This window comes from Lagenorhynchus albirostris, chromosome 1 (genome assembly GCF_949774975.1).
Source record: "Lagenorhynchus albirostris chromosome 1, mLagAlb1.1, whole genome shotgun sequence".
Taxonomy (NCBI): domain Eukaryota; kingdom Metazoa; phylum Chordata; class Mammalia; order Artiodactyla; family Delphinidae; genus Lagenorhynchus; species Lagenorhynchus albirostris.
The window spans coordinates 149,745,043-149,771,011 of NC_083095.1; the positions used below are offsets into that span (position 1 = coordinate 149,745,043).

General features: G+C 48.4%; 1 protein-coding gene across 3 annotated transcripts in view; it reads right to left on the bottom strand.

The window, feature by feature from the left end:
* The window catches only part of SLCO3A1 (solute carrier organic anion transporter family member 3A1), a 319,554-nt gene that overhangs the window by 44,255 nt on the left and 249,330 nt on the right, over positions 1 to 25,969 (bottom strand). For all 3 annotated transcript variants that reach the window (XR_009541827.1, XM_060156054.1, XM_060156051.1), the window contains exons 3-5: positions 25,551 to 25,649; positions 16,323 to 16,586; positions 266 to 430 (exon numbers count right to left, since the gene is read on the bottom strand). Coding sequence is in view for 2 of the 3 variants with exons in the window: in XM_060156054.1 (XP_060012037.1) it covers positions 266 to 430; positions 16,323 to 16,586; positions 25,551 to 25,649 (528 nt within the window). In the remaining variant the exon portion in view is untranslated. The remainder of the gene's footprint in view (positions 1 to 265; positions 431 to 16,322; positions 16,587 to 25,550; positions 25,650 to 25,969) is intronic.

Genomic DNA, 25,969 nt, shown 5'->3' on the forward strand with positions numbered 1-25,969 from the left:
TAGACTTCCTGGCCTGTCACAATGCTTCCTATGCACACTTTACATTTTAGCTCTTTATTATCATGTACTTTTAGCAATTGTCTCAGGCAAGTAAATCTTACTCCAAGAAAATCCTTTGAAATTCTTCTGCACACTGACCACATGTATATGCTTCTGCAGGGGCAGCACAGTCTGGGCTGTTGGGCGGGTCTCAGTCAATTCTTATAGTATTACAAGCAGTGACGGCCTCTCTCCACCCTCCTGGGAGGCTGAGAAACAGACTCACCGAGCAGCTGGTTGGCAGAAGAGGTGGTGAGGTTAAATTGCTGCTCCAGATACTTCCCCAAGAAGGCAGCGAAGCCAGCCACCACTGCAATCTCCATGCAGGCGGCCAGGATGATGCAGGTAAACACAGGGTTTGAGAGCAGGTGCTTTGTGACCTTCGGGATCACTGCAGGGAGAGAAGCAGAGGACCAAGGTCACACACTGCACTCCCAGGCCTTCTGCCCCCAAGGCCCCAATTTGACCCATCTCAGTAAACAGCATCAGGAATCACCTGGTTGCTCAGGCCAAAGCCTATAACCTGTTAAGTCAGCCATAATTGTGAAAACTCTGGCTTCAAACTATACGCTGATGTCTTGTCAAGTAAACTGACAACTACTAAAGCAGGAGAAACTACACCATGACTTTTCTTTTTTTTTTACAGCACACTTGAAACAATATTTTATAAGCCATCACAAGTTATTTCCATCCAAAAAAAAGAGGAGTTTGGGGTTTGTTTCTCAAAAGGGAAAATATAACTTAATCGTATTATAATTATAAATGTATTAATTATATTGATACATCTAAGTATATATTATCAATATACCTGTGATGAATATTTATAATGGTGTGTGTTAAGAAAATATATTTAATCTTTTTTTTCAGCAACTTGTTTTTTTTTTTAATTTTATATTGGAATATAGTTGATCAACAATGTTGTGTTAGTTTCAGCAAAGTGATTCATGTATACATGTATCTATTCTTTTAAGAAAATATATTTCACCTTAACAGTTTCAAGAAAGAAATGATAGTGTATGTATATGCATACACACATACACACGCACACACAATACATATATAATCCAGCCTCCACCCACCCACCCCTCTTCCTTCTCACAACCACATTCGCCTGGCCAAGCTTCCATGAGCTTTCACTTGGGGAAGACTAGGGTCTTGGTTTTCACTCTTGATCCAATATAATCCTCCCCTATGCAGTAGTCAATGGGATCAGCTCAAATCAGCTTCCTACTCAAACTCCACAATGGCCAAAATCCACACTTGGTACGATGGCCCACAGTCTGCCTCTTGGCTATCCGATCACACTTCTGATCACTCTCCATCCTCCCTCTGCTTCAGCCCCACCAACATCTGGTCCTCCCCACCCAGCTCTTTGCACCAGGGCTCTTCCCTCCATTAAATGCTCTGAACCCAGATCTTTGCTCCATCTCTTCCTTATTCCTCAGGTGGTCTTTCCTCAACACCCAAGGCAACCTAGAAGCTGCTGCCCACCCAGCCCTGATGCTCAGGGCTCAGATGGGAGTTGATGGTGGGCAAAAGTGCTTTGTGGCTTGTGTACCGCTTTAATTACCAATGGAGCCAAAGCAGGTTTTGTTGAGGTGATGCATTTCAATCTTATTTTATTATAGTCTGTTTTTCCTAAAGTAGGTGGTTTCATAAACCACTCAGATTTCCTTTTAATTTGGTGCTTTTACAAATGAGAGATTTGGGTTTCTTAAAATCCTTTGAATGTAATCACATTATTTGGCTCTTTCCAGCCATTAGAATCCTTTGTACATGGTCTTTGACCAGATCTCCTCAGCTATGGAGTGATGACATATCCTGGCAGTAGGCAAGGGGTCTGGGGGGTATCAGGACAACCCCACCATTTCAATACTTATGCCATTATTTTGATGTGCACTTAGTTAAAAAAAAAAAAAAAGTTAACTAAAATAAAACTGATACATCAAATGCATGGTTTCATGGCTACCATAGCTTAAGATGATGCTAGGTTAAATAAAACAAGTAGATTTAAAGTTATTTAAAGAGAAAGTTATGTAAATGACGGTACAGGTGGTAAGGAAATAGGCAAAAATGTGTAAAAGTGGTGTAGCAGTGATAAGTTAGGGGACCTCTGTTCTACTGTACTCATAATAATGTGGAACATTTGGCATGTGATGTACTTGTTTCCTTCCACCTGTGTAAATAGAAAAAGATAAAACAGAGTCCCAGATGTAGCAAGTACTATTCCAAGTCTAGGAAAAACTAATCAGTGCCCATGGTCATACAAAATAAACAGGTGAGCAATGTCTAACACTGCATTCCAAGGTAATGAATTAGCCAGCTGTCCTAAAGAAGAGAGCTAATTACACAGGCTCAATCTCATTTCCTAGGAGTTGAAACCTCTAAATGGCCCAACTAATTAGAATAAAATAATAATAGGAGATACATAAGTTTTTAATAACGTTAACAGACAAGCTCAATAAATCAAAATAACAGAACAATGGGTCAGGAACTGGCAGATACACACAACATAAAATTTATCATTTCTGGGAAAGATACCAAGTTTCAAAACTGAAAATCTCTATATAAGACAGCGACTTAAGGATCCTTTGACGTACTAAAAGGAACTTAGCTATGGGAATGGACTGAGCCAGATGATTGGAGGCTCAGAATCACTGTGGGCTGAGCAATCTGATTCTGCATCCCAACCGAGAAACAACCAGACAATAACCAGAGCTGGTGGCCTCAGCGGTTCCATGGTGGTTTCTCGTTAAACTACTAAAAGCTTAGGAAGGTAACTCTTGGATTAAATAAATGCGTGTGCACACATGCACAAAATAAAACAAAAACTTTAAAAATGGTAGGAATAAGAATAAAGATGGTGAGAAAACAACTTTAAATCCATGGTATTTATATATTTATACCTGCTTTATTGCGAGGAACTGGCCTTTATGCGTGTGTTCTGTTCATTTTTTACAGGGTTTCGAGCATTTATAATAATCTGACTTTTTTAGAAATGTCATCTCAAATATTTGTCTAGAAGAGGTTACACTTAAAATCTATGCTTAGGGGCTTCCCTGCTGGCGCAGGGGTTAAGAATCCGCCTGCCAATGCAGGGGACGAGCCCTGGTCCAGGAAGATCCCACATGCTGCAGAGCAACTAAGCCCATGTGCCACAACTACTGAAGCCCGCACGCCTAGAGCCTGTGCTCCGCAACAAGAGAAGCCACCGTGATGAGAAGCCTGCACACCGCAACAAGGAGTAGCCCCCGCTTGCCACAGCTAGAGAAAGCCCGCGCACAGGAACAAAGACCCAATGCAGCCAAAAATAAAATAAATAAAATAAGTAATAAATTTAAAAATAAATAAATAAATAAACAAATAAAATCTATGTTTAAATGTTGGAAAATTTTCCTTTGTTAAATTCACATTATTAAGTATTGTAAAAATATTCAGAGGAATGTTGACTGTGTAATGTTCAAAAATGTATACTGTTTGACAAATATAGAAGATGACTACATTGGGCATAAACAGAAGGTAATGAAGTAAGTATTTGTCTTCATAAACAAAAACCCCTTCGATGTTAAGACTCCATTGTCATAAATCACCGCTAATGAGTGAAGGCTGATTTGCTATAGTGTTTGGCACATTGTGATGGTGTCATGTACCTGTGACAAGGGACTGGCTGATTATGTCACAAAACACCAAGCTTCGCAGAGAGTGGTATGGATTACATGGGCAACCACAGCACTTCCTTGTAATAAATGAATTTGAGAGCCCCTAGCTATTCATGTTTTGGTGGGTAATAACACTGTTGCCCCATCATTGTAGTCTTTTGGCATTAAGATGTCTAAACTTTGGAAACACTGTTGACAAACAGTCAGCACATTGGCCACATTCTAGGAAAACCATCCTGTACCATACTTTTATTGTAGGCTTCATTTACTTTGTTACAGTGCAGACTCTTTAGATCTGGGGACTTCAGTAGGAGAAAGCACCACAGCCACACCTGCTTGCAAATAAAACTGCTGCTGAGCTGACACTGCCAGCATCCTCCAATTAGGAACTATGTTCTCTGGCTCAGAAATGATGCCAATGAGGAGTTGAGCTTGATCACGTTAACTGTTTGGGCCTCGGTACCTCCTTGTCCTTGATCATGGCCATCGTGGTTTATTTGGGGATGACGAGGGCACTTCTCAACAAAGGCAACTCCAGCTGATGGAACATTTTCATACTTCAGCAAGCATTTTAATTATTCCAGAGATAAGTCCATTTCAGTTGGAAGGATTCCTTGTCAAGATAGGAGCCTGCCTGCTTTTGTTTGAATATCTAATGACTAATTTTGCCTTGGATTAGATGTGAAAATCATTAGGTTTGAGAATTATCTGACTGAAGGCCCAGGGAAGACTCAGTGGGCCTCATCTGCATGAAGAGCATTCTTTTTTCCGCCTATACCCAGCCGATTCGCCTCCAGAAATGACAGCTTCCTCTTGTGTTCAGCTATTTTCCTCCCAGTTTCTTCCTCCCATCCTGGGTTTTATTGCAATGACTTGTAGTACTGTCAAAGAAGATTCCTTTCCAAAGGTTCAATCTATCCTCCAAAGCCCCAATTTGAAAAGGGGTATTAATTAGCTTGACCCTAGCGTTGGCTATCCCAGTGTTCCAAGCTTTTTCATGCAAATGGATTGTTAAGCCCATAAAATGCTAACTTTCCAAGGTGGCAGTAGCTAATGAGGTGGCCCAGACAGATAGAAATTGGTGAACCAAGGCCACACCAGGCTACCAAACACCTACAGTCTCCCAGAGCTATTTGCCTCTCACCTTCTGATTTAGCCTCAGAAATTGGGAGCTGGGGTAGGAGGCAGGCGGGCTTGTACCATGCAGCCTCACAGCTAGGGAAACCTTTTCACCTCTCATCAGGAGCACGGTGCTGCTACTAGCGGAATGGTACAAAGTTGGGAGTGATCTCCAGGGAAAACAAGTTTGCTACTGCTAGTCTTTGGAAGGCAGTCCTGTAGGATGCAGTTTCTTGGAAAACTGTGGGTTCTCCAAGAGGGAGAAAGGCAGGTTTAGAGAAGTTGTGAGGATTAACCCTGACAGAGCATTTCCTGTGGGCCAAGTACCATTCTAACTGCTTACACATCCACTCGCATTATGCTCACAACAAACTGTGTTCCTGGGATGATTAAAATCCTCCATTTACAGATGAGAAGACGGAGGCAGACAGTTGCCCCATGGCTAAGGAGGCAAAGCACCTGCTGCCACACAGTGTGCTTATAACCATTGTGCTGTTCTGCTCTGGGTTCTGAGGGGTGCTGTTGTTGGCTTGAGGACTAAGCATGCAGGCTGCCCCTGGTAATCAAGCTGCGGCTTAATTCTTAGAATGAAGAATAATAAAACATTCCCACTGGGGTTAGGGAAAATGAACAGATCTGACATGACTAAGGGCTTAGTCCATGTCGTTTGAAGGCAGGGAAGTAGGAGAGGAAGGGAGGGGGACAGAGGAATGAAAGAAAGGATTGGAGAGCCTACAGAAGAGCCCTGTACCACAGAAAAGGTTTCACTGAATAAGGTTGTATAAAATAATGGCTAAGAACCTGGTCTAAGGAGCCAGGTCATCGGGATTTGAATTCTGGCTTCAAGACTGACCAGAGCACATGACTCCATCCCATGGATTGCCACAAACATGAAATGAGACCCACTGCATGTAAAGCATGTGGCCCAGGGCTTCTAGTCTAGAATACAGGTAAGAGTCTGATGGGATTAACAGCAAAGATTTACTGTATAGCACAGGGAACTGTATTCAATATCCTGTAATAAACTATAATGGAAAAGAATAGAAAAAAATATATATATATGCATAACAATCACTTTTCCGTACATCTGAAACTAACACAATATTGTAAGTCAACTATACTTCAGTACAAAAGAGTCCGATAGGATTAATAGTAATCAATATAATAGAAGTAATCCTTGGCTATGTTAGGGAGAGAGCCCTTGGGCTGGGAGGAGGACATCAGGCTTCCTACAGGAATGCCTATGTGATCAGATGTGATGAGTAGAGTGGGGAAGAGACTGGAGCAGATGAACTGAGCTCCTGGGAGCCAAGGGCTTTCCAAGAAGATCCCCCTTCTGCAGGGGGCTGTTCAGCAGGTCAGGGGGTCAGGAGGCACAAGTCCTTGTCCACTGCCCTTCCTGGGAATTGGAGGTACTCTGGGAAGTGCTCAATGTGGGGCTCAGTTATACTCCCCTTGACCCTCAGATCTCTCTGCCTTCAGTCTCTCTACTGAAGTTGGTCTTGACTTTCTTTCTCTTTAATAACACTTCTGTCAATACAGCATGGTTAACATCTCCCAAGATGGGAGATGGAGCCAGTCTATGCAACTGCTCAGGAATCATGACAATGACCGCCAAAGCCTGACTCGCAACCAGTGTTGGATGGGCACCGTGGCAAGGTTTCTCATTTTTAACTCACAACTATTACAACAGGGGGTGGTCCTACCATCCTCATTTTAGACCCAAGGAAACCAAGGCTCCCTTGAGAGGCTGAAACCCAACAGTCCGCATCCCAGAATACAAAACAGAGAAGCGAAGGAGGGTCGATTTGAACTCAGTTCTGCCTGCACTCTGGGACTCATCTCTAAATCTTCAGGTTTCTGGGTGGGGCCTTGAATCAACAGAAAAGTACTTTCCTGAAAGGTGAGCCACCATGAAGTGCTTCCCAACATAGGAGGCCCATGACCAGAAGAGAACAGAGGTGGGGGGGATCTGGGTGAGATAAATAACAGTATTCAAGTCATGACCAAAAAAAAAAAAAAATGAAAGAGGAAGGAAGAAATAATGGAGTGGAAAAACACACCATCATGGAGGCACGAGAGTGAAGCCAAGGTAGAGCGGATACTGGGAAAAACGAAGTTTCATGGGGTAGCATGAATGTTCACCAGCCACCAAGTTGGTTCCCACATGCCCAGGGCAGGCTGTCATCCTGGCACCACCGACCCCACTGGACGCCCTTGTCTGGGTCCTCCCGTCTGTCTCATAGGAGGAGCCAGGTGCTCTCAGGTAGAGCAGAGATGGAGCAGCTCCATCCCCAGACATGGGCATTGTGCCTGGTAAGAGCAGATGCTTAATACATGCAAGGTAGATTAAAGAATCCAATAAAGAAACAAATGAATCGCATAGTCTTGAAAGGTAACTGTCATAGTCTCTTAAGGAACATTAGCTGTAGAAACAGAGACCAATTTATGATCACACCATTCGAGATGTTCCGCAGGTTCATGGGCTGTGAGGAAAGTGGGAATAATTAGCTAATACGGTCATTTCCATCACTGATTCTGGAGGTGCCCAAACCATCCCTTGAGTAGGTAGGGGTGAGGGAAATCCCAGTGGGAGGGAAGGCCCATGGTGCCTCCCGGAAGCGAGCACCTACCATGAACTTGGCCCCAGACCAGCAGCCTTGGGCCCCCTGTGGCCTCATCACTATAGAGGAGCCCATCCCCCAATCTCTGCCCGGGGCATCCAGGGGAGCTTCTAGCACCCTCTCACGGCTAACTTTGAAAGCAGTAACTACCAGGCTTCTGTCTGCCCATCTTCAGTAAGGTAATAGGCAGACAGTAACACCTCCCTTGTATGGAGAAGGTCATGGTTTGAAAGAACAAACAAGAAGCCATCAGCACAGGAAATGAGCATCTACAGCGAAATCCAAGTGTCAGATGGGTGTGGATCGGTTAGGACAACCCAGAGCCCATCAATTCCACCGACTCTTGAAAAGTCACCACCTCCTTACAGCCACACCAAGGAGGAGCAGTGTGGTTGCCCACTAGCCAGTTTAAAGCAAGAACTAAGTGTCCACAGAGGCATGTCTAGCATCTGCAAGCTGCTGCTCTAAACTGGGGTCATCCCAGTCATTTCCTGGCATCAGCAGTGTGAAGTCAGAAACATGATCCCCACATGATTTCAGAGGTGGAGGAAGGAGCTTGGGAAGCAGCAGGCTCTTATTCAGACCCCAATATTGCATCTTTCCATGTTGGCCGCAGACAGAAAATGACTAAGGAAATCAAGAGTCTTTCGTAAGCGAACGGCCACTTTTATAACTTCATGCCAGCCCCTAGAACCTTCTCTGGGAGCAAGGCGTCCCACCTCAGCGGTGGCCGGGCTCACTGCGTCTGACATCCACAAAAATGCTAACGATGGGAGAATTCATTCCTGGGAAGTCTGGAAAGGGAAACAGCAGTGTCCAGAAAAGAAACGGTGAAGCCAAGCACCCAAGCTGACGTACGTGCCCATCTCTAAACCTAGGCTTCCTAATGCTACTTCCGGAAGTGCTGGGTTTACAGCAGGTCTTCTCAGAGCCTTCAGTATGCTAACGTCAACCTCCAAGAGTCATGTCACAGACTGTCCCAAGCTTATTTCATCAGCGGGTCACCTCCCCCATTTTATCTTATATGCAACTGCCAGAGAAATTAGCCCCTGGTGGAGACCCCTCAAGGGACCCCCACCAGCTCTGACATTTGTTTTCTCCTGGGAGCTCACTTACAATCTTCTGGGGAGCTTTAAAGACACCCAGATGCCTGGGTCACCTCTCCCCCATCCCCCTTCCCCACCACAGACTCAGAGAATCATAATTTGTAGGGATGCGGCCCCTGAATACGTGTGTTTCAAGAAAGCCCACATGCAATGCTGACTCAAATCCCTAGTTGGGAAACAATGGCTCATAAAATAAAGTCCAGTCTCATTAGAAGGGCAATGAGAAGGCCCTCAATAATTCATTCATAATTTTACCAAAGACTTACTGGGCAGCTTTGGATACCAGGAACTCTGCTGGATGTGGAAGCTGAGACCAGCCTGCCTTCTATCATGACCTTCCCTAAATCCTCTTCCCCAAACCAGATGTCTCTCTTCCATGCACATCTCAGGCATCCCAGCCCGGAAGCCTTTGCCCTCCCCTCCGCCCACGGGAATCCTGCTCGTCCTTCAAGATCAGGCTGAAATGCTGCATCCTTCACACGCCTGTCTTCAAATCCTCCCTCTGTGGTCCTCGCTATATCCCTTTGAACCTCCCATAATCCTCGCCACCTTCTATCCTGTATCATAGCAACACATCATAAGTGCCGGAAGAGTTAGCATGAATAAAAGAGTCCTGGGATCCCATAAGTCTGAGAAATATAAACTAAAGCAAAGCCAGACAGCTTTCCTTAGAGCTGGCCTTCTCAGAGCCTTTAACACAAACATATTCTACGACTCTCCAAGAGCGTCACAGTATACATATGGTTTCCCAGCTTATTTGGCCATGTAACCACTACTCCTGGTTATTTTTGTTGATCTGTTTTTCTCTGAGCATCTCAGAGGACTCACGTTCCAAGGAACTCCCATTGGGAAATGCTGTCTTCTAGTTTTTTCCCTCCTTCCTTCCTTCCTTCCTTCCTCCCTTCCTTCCTCCCTTTTTTCCTCCCTCCCTCCCTCCCTTCCTTCCAAAACCACAAGGAGCATCCACAGTGTGCCAGGCAGCATCGTGCTAGGTGCCCTCACCTATGTTCATCTCAGGCGCTTTGCTGAAATAACTTGAGATGGGGAGTCATGACTGATGCACGGATATAACCCCCAGCGCATCCTCCATCGACACTGATACGAACACGATGAAACCACTGACCAGTCTGGACCCTGGGGACCTGTAAAAATGGCACCTGTGACGTGGCAGCCTCTGAACCACAGCTTGGCATAGAATTCCAAGTGGTTGGGAAGGCAGATGGTTTCCTTGGCCACAGAATCAAGAAAGAAGACTTTAACAGGAAACCCACACGAGGGGAAAGCACAGTTCTGAAGATGAATCGCATGATAAAAAACACTCAGCCGTTTGGCCTGCAGAACAAGGACTCTCAGATCACCAGGCTGCTCACAATAACACTATGCTGAAAGGCAACAGGCCCTTAATTAAGAAAGATGTAGCAGAAACCGACTGCTGGCTGGCAGACGATGTAGGTGGCCTGGCAGAGATGCAGAAGCTGGAGGCATGAGCTGGGTCCCACGGCCAGGCCGACGCACGTGGGGCCCCCACGGGAACAGTGGGTGGCACAGAGGTGGGGGGCGAGTATGCACCCTGCCCGAGCAGCAAGACGCACGCTAGGAAGACGGGCAAGTAAAGACACGCACCCAAAGGCACAGTGCAGGTCAGCCTGAGCCACTGGGCTGGCAGACCCTCTGCTTTGGTGGCTGAAGCACCAGGAGCAGATCTTCCTTCCCACACAGGTAAGTCACCTGGGAGCCAGCCGTGACACTCAACACAGGTGGAGCTCCTGCTAAGCCAGTGTCTGCGGGTGGGTCAAACACAGGTCAGAACTCTGGGAGGGGCTGTGTGCGAGGACGGCTTTAGGGAAAGCAGCAAACCGTGCTGGGCTGGGCAGCGCCTGTCCAACGATCCATGCATCCCCCCATTTATCAGATGTGCACTGAGCATCGGCCATGTACAAGGGCATGGCAAAGCCGGATGTGGTCCCTGACCTCATGGAGCTTATGGAGGAAGTGATCACTCCTACAGAGGTCACATTCTGACCATGGCACAGAGAGCAACATGCCGTGGAGGGGTTGCCATCAGGAGGTCAGGGAAATGTCCTTGGGGAAATGATGTGTGAGCTGATGTCTGAAGATGGGATCAGAATTCCAGGGGTGGGAACAGCAAATGCAAAGTCCATTGAGCCTGGGGAATATGAAGGACTAAAAAGAGGCCAGCAAGGTGAGACTGGTATGGTGGGAACAGGGCGGCAGGTGTGAGAAGAGGCTGGAGGGGCAGAATCTCACGGGGCTGGCGGCCACGTGAAGGGCTCGGCCGCTATCTATCAGGATCAGACGCGTTCTGAACACATCCCAGTGTGGATGACAGCCTGGAGGGGGAGGGCAGACTGGAGTACAGGACAGACCATGAGCGGGAGGGAGAGATATTTAGGTGCTAAAGTCAGCAGAGCCCGGTGATGGATGGCATTAGGGGTGTGGGTGGGGAGAGGCGTGGGGAAGGTACCAACCCAGGCAGATTTCATCTCCCCTAGAAAGGAAGGTCCTCTAGAGTCAGGCTCTGCATTTCCTCTTTTGAAGAGGGAGAAAGTGGACATTAAGAGTGGAAGTTTCTCCAACACAGTGAAGGCTTTTGTTCCATCCACCCCAGACCGATCCCTTTTTCCTTCTCGGTTGGTTCATTAATAGTTGAGTGGCTCTTTGTGGGAAATAGAGGAACAGAGGAAAAGAGTTCGGGTTTGGGAGTCTCAGACCCAAGTCTGGTCCCAGCTGCATCCTTCACAGCTGCGGGAACCTGGGTGCACGGTTTAATCCCCCAGAGCTCCGTGTCCCCATGGGTGGCATGGAGATTGGTAACGACACGCACGTTATCAGCCGTACTATGGGGGCCAAGTGGGAGGTCTGTGCAAGTGCTTTGGAAGTCATCAGCTGTACTCCATATTTTGGGCACGGTTTTTAAGATTCTGAGCCTGACGGCCCACCCCCACCTTGCCAGCTCAGCCATCACCCGCTGTCACCTGGTGCTACTATCTTTTCTGGGACAGGAAGAGGCCACTTGGCAGTCAGCATGAAGGGCGCAGAGACAAGAGCGCTCAGCTTTTGACTTCTCTGCTCACTCAGTGATCAAAGGTGGGCTCTCCCTTCAGGTTTTAAGCTGCTGGTACAGTGACACTCATCCCCGCTGGGAAGTCCATCAGAGGGTCAGGAAACGCCAGTGCTTGCAGGAAGCTGTCCTTCCCTCCCTTTTTAGCTGGACCCTTGCCTAGAAGACTCATTGCTTTAGGACACGTCTGCAGCCACAGTCGCACTTTTAGTACCCGCTGTTGAAAAGTCACTTAGCACCTTGCTGACACCGCTTTTTCTTTAAGAGAGTTTGTTTATTGCCCGAAGATGCAGCACAATGTCGTGGTTAAGAAGACAGACACTGAGGCCCTCCACGGTTCAAATGCCTTTCCTTTCCATCTGTAAGCCTCAATTTCCTGGTCTGGAAAATGGTACCAATGTCTCATGGGGTTGGGGGGGGATTAAATACGATGGTGTAGGAAAAACAAACGTTAGCTGCTATCATGTGTGTATGTGCGTACGTGTGCGCACCGGCAAGAAAGTGTTCATTTGTTTACCCATTCATTCGTTCAATCCATATTACCTACGTGCCAGGCACTAAGCTAGGCAGTGGGAACAAAAAAGATGAATGAGAGCTTCGTGTCCTTGGAGAAGCCACAGCTTTGGGAAGATGCAGGCAAACAGATGGGCCACTGTGTAGTGGGGGTTACCCCAAGTGCTTTGCGGGGGCTTTGAGGGCAACAGAGGAATGCAGCTAATCTAGTACTGGGCAGACAGGGGCATGGGCACAGAGGGGCTATAGGGAAGGGCTTCTTGGGAAGGTAGGGACCGAGACCAGCCCAGAAGTGGATCAAGGGAGGTAGGGCGTTCCAGGCAGAAACAGCAGCAAAGAGAAGAGTGCGTGAGGTGTTCTGAAAACTGTACAGAACGTGATGGGGAAGTTGGACACACCCGTGGCTGCAGGGACCCGTGGCTGCAGAAAGGGCCCGGGTCCTAACCATCAAGGCCCCTCCAGGGCAAGTGACGCTGGAGCCAATTTCCAAATGCAACACACAACTGTGGATGTGAGAATAAACACACTAGCTAATGATAATACTGTCCATTTGTCTGTTAACAGTCCCCTGAATTCTTTCCTCCCACCAGATCTAGACTTTTATAAACCATTCTGCAAACTCTGAGCATCCGGATTCAACGAGAGCACGCTACGTGCAGTCCCGGCCCCCAGGGGCTCACGGTGCAGGAAAGGGGAGGCGTGGACACAGCAGTAAACACAAGAGGAGGGAGGTGGTGGTGGTGGTGGTGGGGTCCTGAAAGATGAATCAGCAAAATGCTCTGAAGAACAAGAAGAGGCAGGAGGGCCTTTAGAGTCAGGGAGGAAAGGAAAAGTTCTTTGTTGGCACAGCTGAGATGCAAAAATGTGTCTTGGATTTGCAGGCTCCCACCTGGGGGAGATGCTGGAGTTTCACAAGCCCAAGCATTTGTTCCCCTGCTGCCTGCTTTGTGAAATGGATATGTGACAGTCACCATAAGACGAGGACGTCTGGGCTGTGCAACAAGTAACAGTTTCTCTACACAGTTCTGGAACAAGATTCTGAGCTCTCCATCTCTCACCTTCTTATAACAATTGCAAAACCCAACTGGTGGTCGACTTTGTTGGAAATAGACCTTCAAAGCCTGCTCTGGGGGGAGAGGGCTCTGGAAAGCGATCACAGGCCGGAAGTCCTCTGTCACCGAATGGGAGCTCTGTGTCCTCACCTATAAACGGTAATAAGTCCTAATATTGACCTCATGCAGCTGCTATGAAGTTACACCAGACACCACACGGTAAAACCAAGAGGAGCTGAATGACACGATCAAGGTTGTATGACTAGGAAGTGGCTCAGATGGATTTGAACTCAGGTGAGCAGCCCCATGGCTCTCCCAGGAGCAGAAGAGGCTGTGTGTCTTGGTCCCAGAGGGAAGGAAGGTGGAGTGGCTGCTCTCGGGCCAACGGCAGCTCTTCTCAGGGGCCTTTGCTATCTGTAGAGCTTGGCAGGGCACACAGACTGATGGCTAGAAAAGAAACCCGTTTGCAAGCTCAAATGAAACGGATGAGAAATTGCAACATATAGATCTGTAGAGCAATGTTAATTCCTCTGATATGTGTAACGATTATCTGTACCTGTAAATGTGTTGCAGGCTGTATGCAGACCAGCGGGGCTTCCGAGGCTGCAAATCAGATGAAGAATTTGGGAGCGCCTGGCAGCATCGCATGCTGCTTTTGGTGGAAATGTCCACGTGGCAGAAACATTTTGTCTCACGTGGAAAAAATGAAGGATATAAACCACCGTGGCTCCCTCTCCGTGTGTTGGCATGTGTAAAATTTATTAGCATAATAGCTCGCTCCACTGTGTACACCCTGGCTCCTGGGGATTCTTCTAGACACGTTGCCTTCCCTTCCTGCTTGGACATCCTTTAGGTCCATTAATGGGCCTGATGCCTCTGGGAATTGCTAATTCTAAACTAAAAATCATTAACTATCCAAGTGGAGCCCAGGTACACACAGGCCATAACTTGTGATGGCTCTGATCTAGTGAGCCTCAGACCCATCTACCCAACTGTGTACTTGTCAGCTCAGACACAGCAAGTCCAGCACTCATCTTGTCACTGGTTCGGCTTTGCCCACTGCGTGCCTCCCCTGCTACTACACTTGTTCCAGAATCCAAGCTGCCTTGGTGACCGCTGTGTCCCTGGAGCCTGGCGGGATCTCAGTAAATGCTGACTGAATTAACAAATAGGTTAACCAGTAATTGAATCCGAGCCCGAGAATTCTGAAACCATGGCATCCCTCAAGACTCAGCTCAGCTCTGCACTGGACCCAAGAGGTGGGCTTTCGCTGCCTGTTGACTGTATTTCCATGACCTATGGTGCTGCCTGGTGCTGCAGTTCTCATCATATTAGGCCGCCTTTCTGACTTGCTGGCCTGTCTCTACATTGGACAGCGAGTTCTCTGATGGCACAAGTGTATCATTTTCACCTGTGTATCCCCAGAGATGAAAGATGAGCGATTACAGGTATAGCTCTTACCATCAGAGGCTTAGGAAAGCAGGGTCATCATCCTGGGAAGAGGAAAAACCTGGAAAGGCTGCCACCACCCAGGTCCAAGGTGCCCTCTGCAAGGCCCGCTCTCAAGCCAGCCCCATCTATTGCCGTGGATCTGGTCCCTGGGACACTGTGTGGCCAGCTGTGCTATCAGAGGGTCAGCAGGCATCACCCTCCAGCCACCTGGGGGCTCCTGAAGGGGGCCCATTTGGGGAGCCTCTTTTAAGAAGCACATACTCCTGAGGGTCCAGACCAGGGCAACCTCTGAGGACACAAAGCACGGGGCCTTCTCATCTAACAGAGCATTCTCGCCCTTAGAGATCATCTACAATTCCACATGACGACTTTGGTAGAAGCCATCCCGGAACATGGAGTCAAACATGACATTAGGTTCTTCAATTAGTCTCTTCTGGGAATTAGCACAAGTTCTTTGAATTCCTCGCTGGCTAACAGGTGGTATTAACTGACAATCTTCCAAGGGAATTCTCACGGCCACGGTGTCACCGAGGAACGGTGTTACAACTTTATATTTGTGGAGAGAAGCGCGGAGAAGTTAATGATCGCAGAGCCGGTGAAGGGCAGAGCGGGGATCTGAGTGCGAGGTCACCCGAGGTTCTCTCCGTGGTTCTCAAGCATCTCCATAGAAAGTGCACCTCATTAGACAGAGCTCAGTAAAGAGACTCTCATCAAATCTCTAAATCGAGCACTGCAAAGCCTGAGGCGGCAGCTGCTGAAAGTGGGCCTGGCCGTGTGCCCGGTTCCTGCAGAGGTAACGGTCCACCTGTTTCCCACCCCAGCCTCCCTGAGAAGTAACACCTCAGCCTTGCTCCTGCCCACTTCCAAAATCCAGCAAGTCCTTCAGGGGACCCAGCAGGAAGAGGTCCTTGAATTAGGGAGCACCGTGCATACCTCTCAGTGGGGAGGGGGCCAGGATAGACACCGAGCAGCTCTGAGGCTGTCCGGTCATCATCCTCACCTCTTAAGAGACTGTAGCAAATGTGGAAATAACCAGGGGCTGTTGACGGGGTTCCTCATCCTCATTCTGCATCGCTGTTCGTGTCTCGCCATTTTGTCAGAAAAGATGCACTTGTTTCCTCTAAAAATGGTGATGAGCGCTCTGCTGCATTCTAAAATGGGACTCTGCTCTCAAGACTGAGTTAACCTTTCTTTCCAGAGGAACACAGCTCTCATCTCTAGTGGAGGGGATGGAAGGACAGAGTGAATCTAAGGAAATGCTCTTTGGATGTGGCTTTTCCAGAACGCCTGCATCAGGCAAAGGGAGCCAACTTCAAAGTCTTACGCTGCTTCAATGCGCTTGTAAGTGGCCTGAAAGAGTTCAAAGGAGGACCATGAAACGTCCAGCTCCCTCCTTTCCTCGCTCCCTTTCTTCCTTCTACGCACATTTATGTGTATCGTACATCAGGTGCTATGTTAGCCACTGGGCTCTCGGCCTGGGGTTGTGGGGGGGGTTCGTCTGCTGCCCCTTCGCTAAAGGATAGTAACTTTGTGTTTGCTTTATGAAGTGCATTTACTTCTCAGGGATCAGTTAAGCACAGGGCCAGGGAAGGCAAATCATGCAAAACCAATGTGATTCTATCTCAGGTCCCCCAGCATCCGGTCCTGAGTGCCACCTGCCAATGAGGCGCCCTTACCTCTCAGCTGCTGGAAGCAGGAGGCACTGCTGTCCGGCTCCAGGGGGTGCCTCAGGACCCCATTGCTGGGCTTGGGTCTCTCGTATTCTCTTTCGGGGAGCATGGCCTGTTCGCTCTCCAGGGCGGAGTCTGAGTGCGGGGGCAGAGACTGTGGAAACCCAAACATCCAGACGGAAGAAAAGAAGAGTAAGGCACCGCAGAGCAGAAACCCACCCCACCAGGCTCCGATCCAGCGGGGGTCATCCGGGGTGATGTCCAGGTTACCTGCAATCGGAAAGAGCACGGTTAGCGGGAGGGGACCTGGTGGGGCCTGGCGTTTGGTGGAGGTTTGCAATCAGTTCTACAGGTAGGCCGAGGGCTCTGGAAACGGCCTGGGGCGGGGAAGACTGGTCCATGGGCAAAGCAGCCTAGAGCTTCACAGCCGTGCTTCTGGTTTTCCTCAAGCTGAAGGCTGATGGCTTTCCCTCCTTCATCTTCTTGTCTACCCTGTGCTTGCATCAGTCTAAACAAAAACAGAAGCCAGACACCCTCTGAATTTAGGCTGGAATTGACTGTCTTGGCAGAGCTGCGAAGGTCTGCTAACAAACACACAGGGAAACAGAAACATTTATCGCTCAAGGGTATAGTTTTCCATGTATATTCACTCGCACCCCCTACGAAGCAGCTAACCTGAGATCCCATTCCACACCCCACCCCCGTCTTAAATCAGTTCACAGATCACACGGGGTGGCGCAGAATGGAAATCAAGAGCCAGGATACCTGGACTGAAATCCTGCCCACTTCTCGTTGTGCGACCTCAGGCCAGCAATTTTGAACTCTTCATGCCTCAGCTGACTGATGTGTATAACACTGATGTTATGATGGTACTTACCCTTCTCGAGTGGGGAAGATCAAATGAGCACCACCAGACACAAAGTGTTCAGGATACGGGCTTAAGCACTTCAATGATGTTAGCTTCATATTTATGCTGAGGGTCGTGTTTCCAAGCTGCTAGGGGATGGGTTAATTCAACCTTGGTTGTGGCCTGTGGTCTGGGGGGCCGGTCCTCTTTTAGAACGCTCTGCAGCCAAGGTCCATGCTTTAAGGCAACATGCATGTGGTTTGGCTCTCTTGTCTGTGACTACTTTGATCTATCTGCCAGCTGAAGTCAAGAAGATGTAAGCTACCGCTCACCCCTCGGGAGATGTTTTTCCCTCTCTCTACAACTGCCTTTCGGAGCAGGGCTCTCCTGCATGAGCTGCTTAGAGATGTCTCTTTGATGATGATTCCATATACCTGGAGCATGGAAGGAAATTCTTGGAGGTCTGGACCACAGCATATGAGCTAAGAACTAATAGGGCTGCAGGCCTGGACCAGATAGATGGATGGGCTTGGCAAGAGAAATGACCATAGTCACCAGATGAGCACTCCCCCATCTGTAAAGTGCTCTCCCTGAAGACACTTCAGCTAACAGTAATGAAAACACCAGCCGTCATTGACTGAGGGCTTACTCTGCGCAAGGCACCATGTGGGGTGCATTCTTAACTGTTCCAATCAACCCTCCCCGCAACCCTACAAGGCAGGGCCTTTTACTGTCCCTATTTCATATAGATGGAGAAATCGAGGCTTAGAAAGGCTGGGTGCCTTGTCTACATCCACAGAGCTGAAGACTGGAACACAGGCATCCAGTCGCCAAGGGCTACACTCTTTCCCTCTTGACTGGCAGGTCTTTGTTTTGGGCTCCCTGGAGGGCCCTTGGTGGATAATTCCTGTGCTTTGTGCAATGGGTAAGACCACCAGCTCTTCTGACAGTTGGTAAGTTGGCCTTTGCAACATCGGTAGTCTCTGTCCTGGAGACCCTGACATGAGCCCAGCAGCAATAACCAGGGCACCTGAACGGGCCAGTTGCTTTTGTGCGGCATCATGCCGGAGAGGAGTATACACTCTATAGAGTGTACACTCTAGTGGGCTTGGGGCTGAATCCCAGCGTTGTTACTTACAAGCATGTGATGCCGGGCAAGTGACTCACCCTCCCTGACCCTTAGTTTCAGCATTTGTGAAATACAGATGATAGTCATGGACAGTGGTTTCCAGGATGAGAGGTAATGAAAAGCGTCACCTGACACAGAGTCGGCTCTTATCTATGGGAGCTCTTAATGTTTCACTTTTAGGGATATATTTATATAAATGGGAGTTTTAAGGTACAGACTTTTTTTAAAAGGAATATGGCATGGGAAAACACAGGGTGATCTGGAAAGCATCTTCATGCAAACAAGAGAAGAGAAAAGGAAGTCACACCACCTTGGGTAGCTAAGCAAGACTGTTTGCACCAATCGCTTACTGTTTGTTTGTTTTTTTTAAACATCTTTATTGGAGTATAATTGCTTTACAATGGTGTGTTAGTTTCTGCTTTATAATAAAGTGAATCAGTTATACATATACATATGTTCCCATATCTCTTCGCTTACTGTTTTTCCTCACCTACTGCCAAGCAATGAATGAAAACAAAAGACGGGAAAAGGGAGCTACAGTATTTCCCTCCTTTGTCTTTGGGCCCCATAAATCCGGCAGATGTGAGCCAGTAGGGAGAGAGAAATCCTGGCAGTTGTTTGGCAGAACAAAATCAGTAGCACGTAGAAAGTCATATTTTAGATAGGAAGTCAGTGACTGTTCTATGTGTGAGAAAACATCCCCGCGAGAGGGGATGCGCTGCGGGAGGTGGATGTTTATGTGAATTTGGCAACTCGCTCCCTGTAGGCCTGTGCCTGTGGGTGGAAAGCCGACACGCACTCGCGATCCCTAAGACAGGGGAGGGTACCCGGTCTGTGTCAGCCTCAGAGCACACCTGCCGCTGGGGAAGGGGCGGGGGACGGGTCTGGAGGGAGATGCGTGGAGGGCAGGGATCTGCAGAGCTGGGAAAATCACAGTTGACTATTCTGGGAAGTATTGATTTTTTTCCTCTCCATTTCAATTATCCAGAGGACGGCGGCAGGGAGAGAAATAACAGGCTAAGAAGAAACCACTCAGCTTTGGAGTGTGCTGCCCTCAGGACTGGTCAGCCTCATGAGTGGAGCTTCAGCCCAATTTTAGTGACTCTTGGGAAGACAACGAATGCTTGACACCAGCCTGAGAAATGTCTTTTCTGAGGCACTTCTTTTCTCTACCCATCTCTACAATGAATAGTATTTTCAGGAGGCATCTTGGCCATTTAAGAGGAATATCCACCCCCACCCCCCACCCCCTGCCTGGCAACTGTCATCGCTCAGCACATATTGTTCTAGCATTACCTATGCTGAAGGGGAGATCTCTACGTGGCCTGGCAAAGCATGTCTGCTAGACATTACCCATGTCTGCATTTGGGTCTCCTCCTCTGAGAACGAGGAGGGTTTCACCTCCCTTACTGTGGAGTTAGGTGTGGCCACGCACCACAGAATTTTGCCAATGAAATGCGAGAGAGGAGACACATGTCTCTTCCGTGTATGAGCTGGTGCATGATTCCCCATGCTCTTTTTTCCTGCCTGATCACGAAGCATGTGGAATTCTCCCTACAATGAAGCTACAATGAACAAAATGTGCCTGCTGACCTGCATCAGGTATATAACACAAGCAGGAAATAAACCTTTAGTATTTCCAAGTCACTGACATTTTGGGGGTGTTTGTTACTGCAGCATAACTCAGCCTACCCTGACTAGTACAAAAGGCTTAGGAAATAAAAAATCATACCCTTTGGGCTTCCCTGCTGGCACAGCGGTTGAGAGTCCGCCTGCCGATGCAGGGGACACGAGTTCATGCCCCGGTCCGGGACGATCCCACATGCCGCAGAGTGGCTGGGCCCGTGAGCCATGGCCGCTAAGCCTGCGCGTCCGGAGTCTGTGCTCCGCAACGGGAGAGGCCACAACGGTGAGAGGCCCGCGTACCGCAAAAAAATAAAAATAAAAATCATACCCTTTAAGAAAAGTGGTCCCGGGCAGGCTTAGAATAGCAATGGTATTCTTTTAGGTCCAGGTAGGGGGTCAGGCATGAAAATCTCTCTATTTCTCTTTCTATCTGGTTCTAGTTAGTGTCTTGATCTTAAAAAATGACTGCAGTTTCAGCCTTTTGGCGAAGGCTGCTGTCAGGAAGATGCCCAGAACACAACTGAAGAGCACCAATCTGTCTCATTTACTTAGAATGCATCAAATTGCCAATGAAGCTAGAACCGTGGATAAGGAAAGATGTTGAGAAGGACAGGGTGGAGACAGTATCTTGGGCTGTGGGAACAGTTGAGCAAAGGCCTGGCATCCTCAGGGGACTCTGTGAGTGTCCTGGGTAAGCTCCCTCCAGCCACTTGCCTGCCCCTTGGTCATTCCAGGCACTGAGGAAAAATGCTGGGAAGGGAGCAGAGGGGAGCAGGGAGAGCCACCCCCCTGGGTCACCACGAGGCCGGCACAGGGTGGGTCTACCTTTGCATATGTGTCTGTAGGCTTGTTAAGATTTCTGCTTTATAAAACCTACTGTTCTGACTCTTGCATTCTTGGAATCCAACATTTGGAGGGCTTCATAGTTTCGTTGGGTGAGTTGAGCAAGCTTTGACAGCTGTTTGTTCCCTCTGTTGAAGGTCATATAAACATACGGGCTTCGTTGAGATTTCCCTCCATTTCCAAGGACCACTACCATTGTTGGTTCAAACGAAAGAAATCCCCAGGAACGGGGTTAAACCAGTTTAAAACTAACCAACCAAGCCACCCATGAGGATACCCAAGACTGCGAGGAGAGGAGATCAAAGCAAATTGGGAACACTGACTAAGTCCCAGGCCATACTGATGCGTAAGCGATACTATGGCTCTCTGAGCAGTTTTGCTTCGTTTTCCTCAGTCCATTTACCTATTTTTCTAACCTACTTTGTAAAACTTTTGCTATGAGACTCAAGAAGTCCAAGAGTATCATTAAGTTCCAGACCTAATTAGAAACTGGGAGACAGGGAGGGGGTGGGGATGGAGGACAGTATGGATGGTTCAGAATCCCAGCCACTGGACTAATTAGTCCAAAGTGAAGGAATCTGGCGGTGGCAGCCAGCCCCAGGGTGGCAGAGCTGGATGCTCTCTGCTTGTCGACCTTTTCTGTGAAGCCAGTGGATGGACGTATCTTGCTGCAGCTGCAAACGCTGTGCAGCTATAGCAGAGCGGGCTGGTGTGCCTTAGGGCCAGTCTGTACGGAAGTGTTGGCAGCCAGGGCATCTCAGCCTGGCCTCTGTCCGTGGAAGGGGGCAGGCTTCTGGCTAAACTCCTGGAGAGGTTTCAGGGAAGTGAGCTGCCCAGTTGGGGTCAGATAGGCCTGGGCTGTGCAGTGAGTTAACCTCTCTGTTCCTCATTACACCTAATTTTACTGTGTGCTTACTATTCCCCAGGCACTGTATTAACTGCTTTGTATGATTAACATGATCATGTCATCCACACATAGACCCATGAGGAGAAATGGCCCCAGGACCACACAGCTCGTTAGGGGTGTGGTTGGGATGTGAATGGAGGTCTGGTCTGATGTTTGAACTCAGAACTCATAATCACTGCAGGAGGACACATCATCTGTGAGGTTCCAGAGAGGCATTCAATGTATTTAAAAAGGGGTCAATTCACGGCTGCCATTGTCATCAGTTTGTTAACCCCACACTGTGAAGCTTGGTCAGTCCAGTGCTCAGGGGTCTACTCTGCTACCAGGCCCTTCTTCTTCCTACGTCCTGCTCTTGACTGGTCTCAGCTTTACAAAGATATTCTAGAAAAGAAATTCTGCAGGCACCATCATTCCTTCCCCAGGCTGTCAGAGGAGGCATCTGTCCTCCTTAAGAAGAGGGGCTGAAGGAGCCACAGAGGGCTCAGACACGGATGAAAGGCGGCAGCAGCAGAATCCCTGTGTCTGAGTGCCGCCAGGGCAGCCCTCCTGGGGAGCTGCCCGTGGGGTCTTGCAGCCCCGTTGCTGGCCTGTTCCTACAACCAACCACCTCCCCTGCAGCCCCAGCCTCACTGACACACAGATTCCAACCAGACTCCCTCACCGGTCTCTGCCTTTCCACCCTGTTTCCTCAGCCGCTGCTAGGCTGCCTGGTGAAAGGTACATGCCCTCCTCCAACTACCCCATAACAAGGGCCTCCCAGGGACCTGCCTTGCCCACCTCGCACAATTCCCAGGCCACTGCTTTTCCCAGTCCCCCGCCCAACTCGCAGCTGGAATTTCAGAAACATATGGCTGTGTGCGTGGCCCCGTACATTCATGCTTAAGGGCACGTTCCCATAGGCTGGACAGCCCGAAAGAGGGGCTCTGTCTTAGTCGGTGAGGAAAAGACAGGGAAGGGTCATCCTGAAAGAACTGAGAACCGACTCCTCGAAATACAGCCCCAATCCACTCGTAGACAGCATGACAAGTTTCAGTCACAAGATTAGAAAACTGCTGGCAACTATGGAATTCTGTGACTGGCTCCTGAAGAGAATAAATTATGTTTTTCTGCCCTCTGCTGGTAAAGGCTGGCACCAGCCCTCCGGCGGCCTTCAGAAGGGATGCAAACCACGAGGGTGACTCACAACACATCCTTCAGTCCTTCGAGACTCATCAGATAGGAAGTCCGCTATTAACTCATTTTGGGGAAAGGCGGCCATCAGCAGGGTGCCCAGACGGAACGGAAACGCGCCCATCTGCCTCAGTTAGGGGAGGCTTCAAACTGCCAATGAGTCTAGAACCGTAGATGACACTCACCTGGGCCTTGAAAGGTGAGGACAGATGTTGAGGAGAATGGCTGGGGACGGCGCTCCAGACTGAGGGGATGGCCTGAGCAAGGGAATGGCATACAGAGGGGGCTGCGAGTGGATGGGCTAAGCCCCCTCCAGCCACCTGTCTACCTCTTGGCCATTCTAGTCACTGAGAAAAAGATGCTATTTAATTCCCAAGAGGAATCTTGGCGAGGGGTGTCTCCACATGCTTGCTCCGAGACCTGGGTTTTATAGAGATACACCCCTTGGATTGGGTACATCCCTTTACCTCTCTAGGTATCAGTTTCCTTATCTACATAATGCAAGAGTTGGAAGAGAATGATGTCTGAGGTTCTCTCCGGCTCAGGGGTTCTGGTATTCCACCAGCTCTGATTCAAGGGGGCCCTGCTAATACACTGAGGGCAGGATAGGCTGCCTGGACACTTGCCTTCTCCCCGCAGGCAGCCTTCCCCATGCACTGGGAGGGTGCCCCCTTTCCTCCCCTCCTTTGCTACTCCTGTCCTGTACTGCCTTTGGTGCAGTGGCGGAAGCCGGCTTTCTGTCCGTAGAAGCAAGATGGCAGCTGACCGTGTCACCATGGGTTGTTTCTCTGACCAGGCCACCAGTCATCCCACCCGCTAGGAATAGGGTTCAAAGGGCCAACCAAGGGCTACAAAACAGCAGCATTCAATCCCCTCCTGAACAGACCCAGCACTTTAAAACGAACAAACAAATAAGGCTGCATTTGATTTTTCTCCCCCGTTTGGAAATCTGTAACATCATTAGCTACAAGTAAATATATCACTGGGATTAATGGAGTGAATCACAGAGTGACTTGATTGGATTTCAAACCAGATTATGTCTTTGGGGTGAATTAGTAAATTTAGCCCTGTCAAGAGATGATGAATTGAACACCAGGCGACTGAGAGTTCTTATTGATCCAGGGAATAGATCGGGATGAGACAAAGAAGTCGGAAAGGCTTCCTGCACTGTTTTCAGAGAGAAAGGAAACATGGCTTCTCAACTCGCTAAGCTGCACAGGAACACAGCACCCTCTTTCGGGCACGCAGTTGAGTCGTGACCACATACAGCGGGCAGTGCCCGAGACGGCCTCCAACGATCCCCACCCCTGGAATTCACGTCCTTGTGAAATGATCCCTTCTTCCAAGTGTACGGAAACAAGTGGCTTGCTTCTAACACACAAAACGCAGCAGAAGCAATGAGGTGTCACTTGTGAGACTAGGTTATAAAAGACTGCGGCTTTGTCTCAGGTGCTCTTACCCTCTCTTGGGTTGTTTGCTCCAGGGAGGCCATGCCGAGGTTAGCCCTGTACAGAGATCCGTGGGAGCCGGCCTGAGAGCCCATCTGCCAACAGCTGTGGGGTGAGTTTGGAAGTGGAGCCCCTCCAGGTGGGCTTTCAGATGATTTGATACCAGCTCAACACCTTGACTGCAGCCTCATGAGAGACCCTGAGTCAGAACCATCCAGCTAAGCTGCTCCTGGGCTCCAGACCCAGAGAAATAAACTGTGAGAAAATACCTATTGTTTAAAGTCACGAAGTTTGGGGTCATTTGTCACAAAGCCACAGATTAATACACCAGGTGGCTTGCTGTGGTCATTGAAATATAAGTAGAAACAATGCGTGTCATTTCTGAACAGGAGCTGGTTTCCTGCCTCGGCGACGGGGCAGGCAGGAGTCAGATGAAACTTCTGTGAGCCTGGGTCCTGGAGGGACTACAGTAGGCAAGTCTCACCCTCCACCCCCCAAATACCACCAACCTGCACTGGATATGCAGTATGGCTGAGAAATAAACTTTGGTTGCATAAAATCACTTTGATTTGGGAATTGTCTGTTACTACTGCATAGCCTAGCACATCTCAACTAGCACGCTGTTCAATCCAGGTATGCTAGGGATGGGGGGGCCCAGAGCAGGCTGACATACACTTGCTCTTCCTGCCAAGAACACAAGACATGCCGCTTAAAATGGGTTTGAGGTATGGTATATTTCCTTATAAAGCCCACCACGACAGTGTCTTACAGAAACAATTTTCAAATATTCTGTCTCCTTGACCCCACGTGTACATTTGCACTTGAACACGTGCTCCAACTTTTAGTTTAAGAAATAGGGTCCTCATGCGGGTTCATGGACCAACATTCAATGAGTATGTGTGTATGCCAGGCATGTCCACATCTGTTCCCTCATTTATCTTACAAAAGCCCTTCAAGGCAGATATAAGTTTTGTTACCCTGAGTTTACAGATGAGGAAAATTCAGATTTGAGGAGTGAAATCAACCTTAGGGGGTTATTCAGTCTCTAGGTAGACACGAGCAGAACACATGCTTCAAGCCAGACCCTCTGTACCAAATTCATGACCCAATCTTTCCTCTAATCTCAAGGGGGCCACCAGCTAGAGAAGTGGATGCATTAGGGCTGCTGCTTAGTAGGAAGGTTTTAGAACCCAGAGGCTGGGGCTCCTTTATGGTGGAGGAAGGGCTTGTGGGCGGCACTTGGAAATTGAGATAAATTCCTTACTTGTGTCAATGAAGACTGCATCCACATAGATTTTGGTACAGAAAGAGCCCAGGATAAATCCACAGGCTGGTCCAAACACCAGCATCGTGAACAGGATTCCTGAAAGAAGAAGATGAAAGCAAGATTAGATTAAAAGCCGAAGCCATTTATTGAGCAAAATTGCCAAAGCTCAAGAAAACTGTTTTACATTGATCAGATGAGAGGTCTGATTAGACAAATGACACGAGAGGAATGAGTCTAAAAATCCTAGAGGGGAAAGCTAGTATTTCTAAGTTTTGGAAACTCTATTGAAGCACTGTCATGCAGGAATTCTATAGTTTCAGTAGGTTGCTTTGAAAAATTTGTGGGCTCCAAGTATAGTTACTTTTAGAGGACTCCACCCCATATCATACTAAACCTATTAAAATACGTCCATGTCT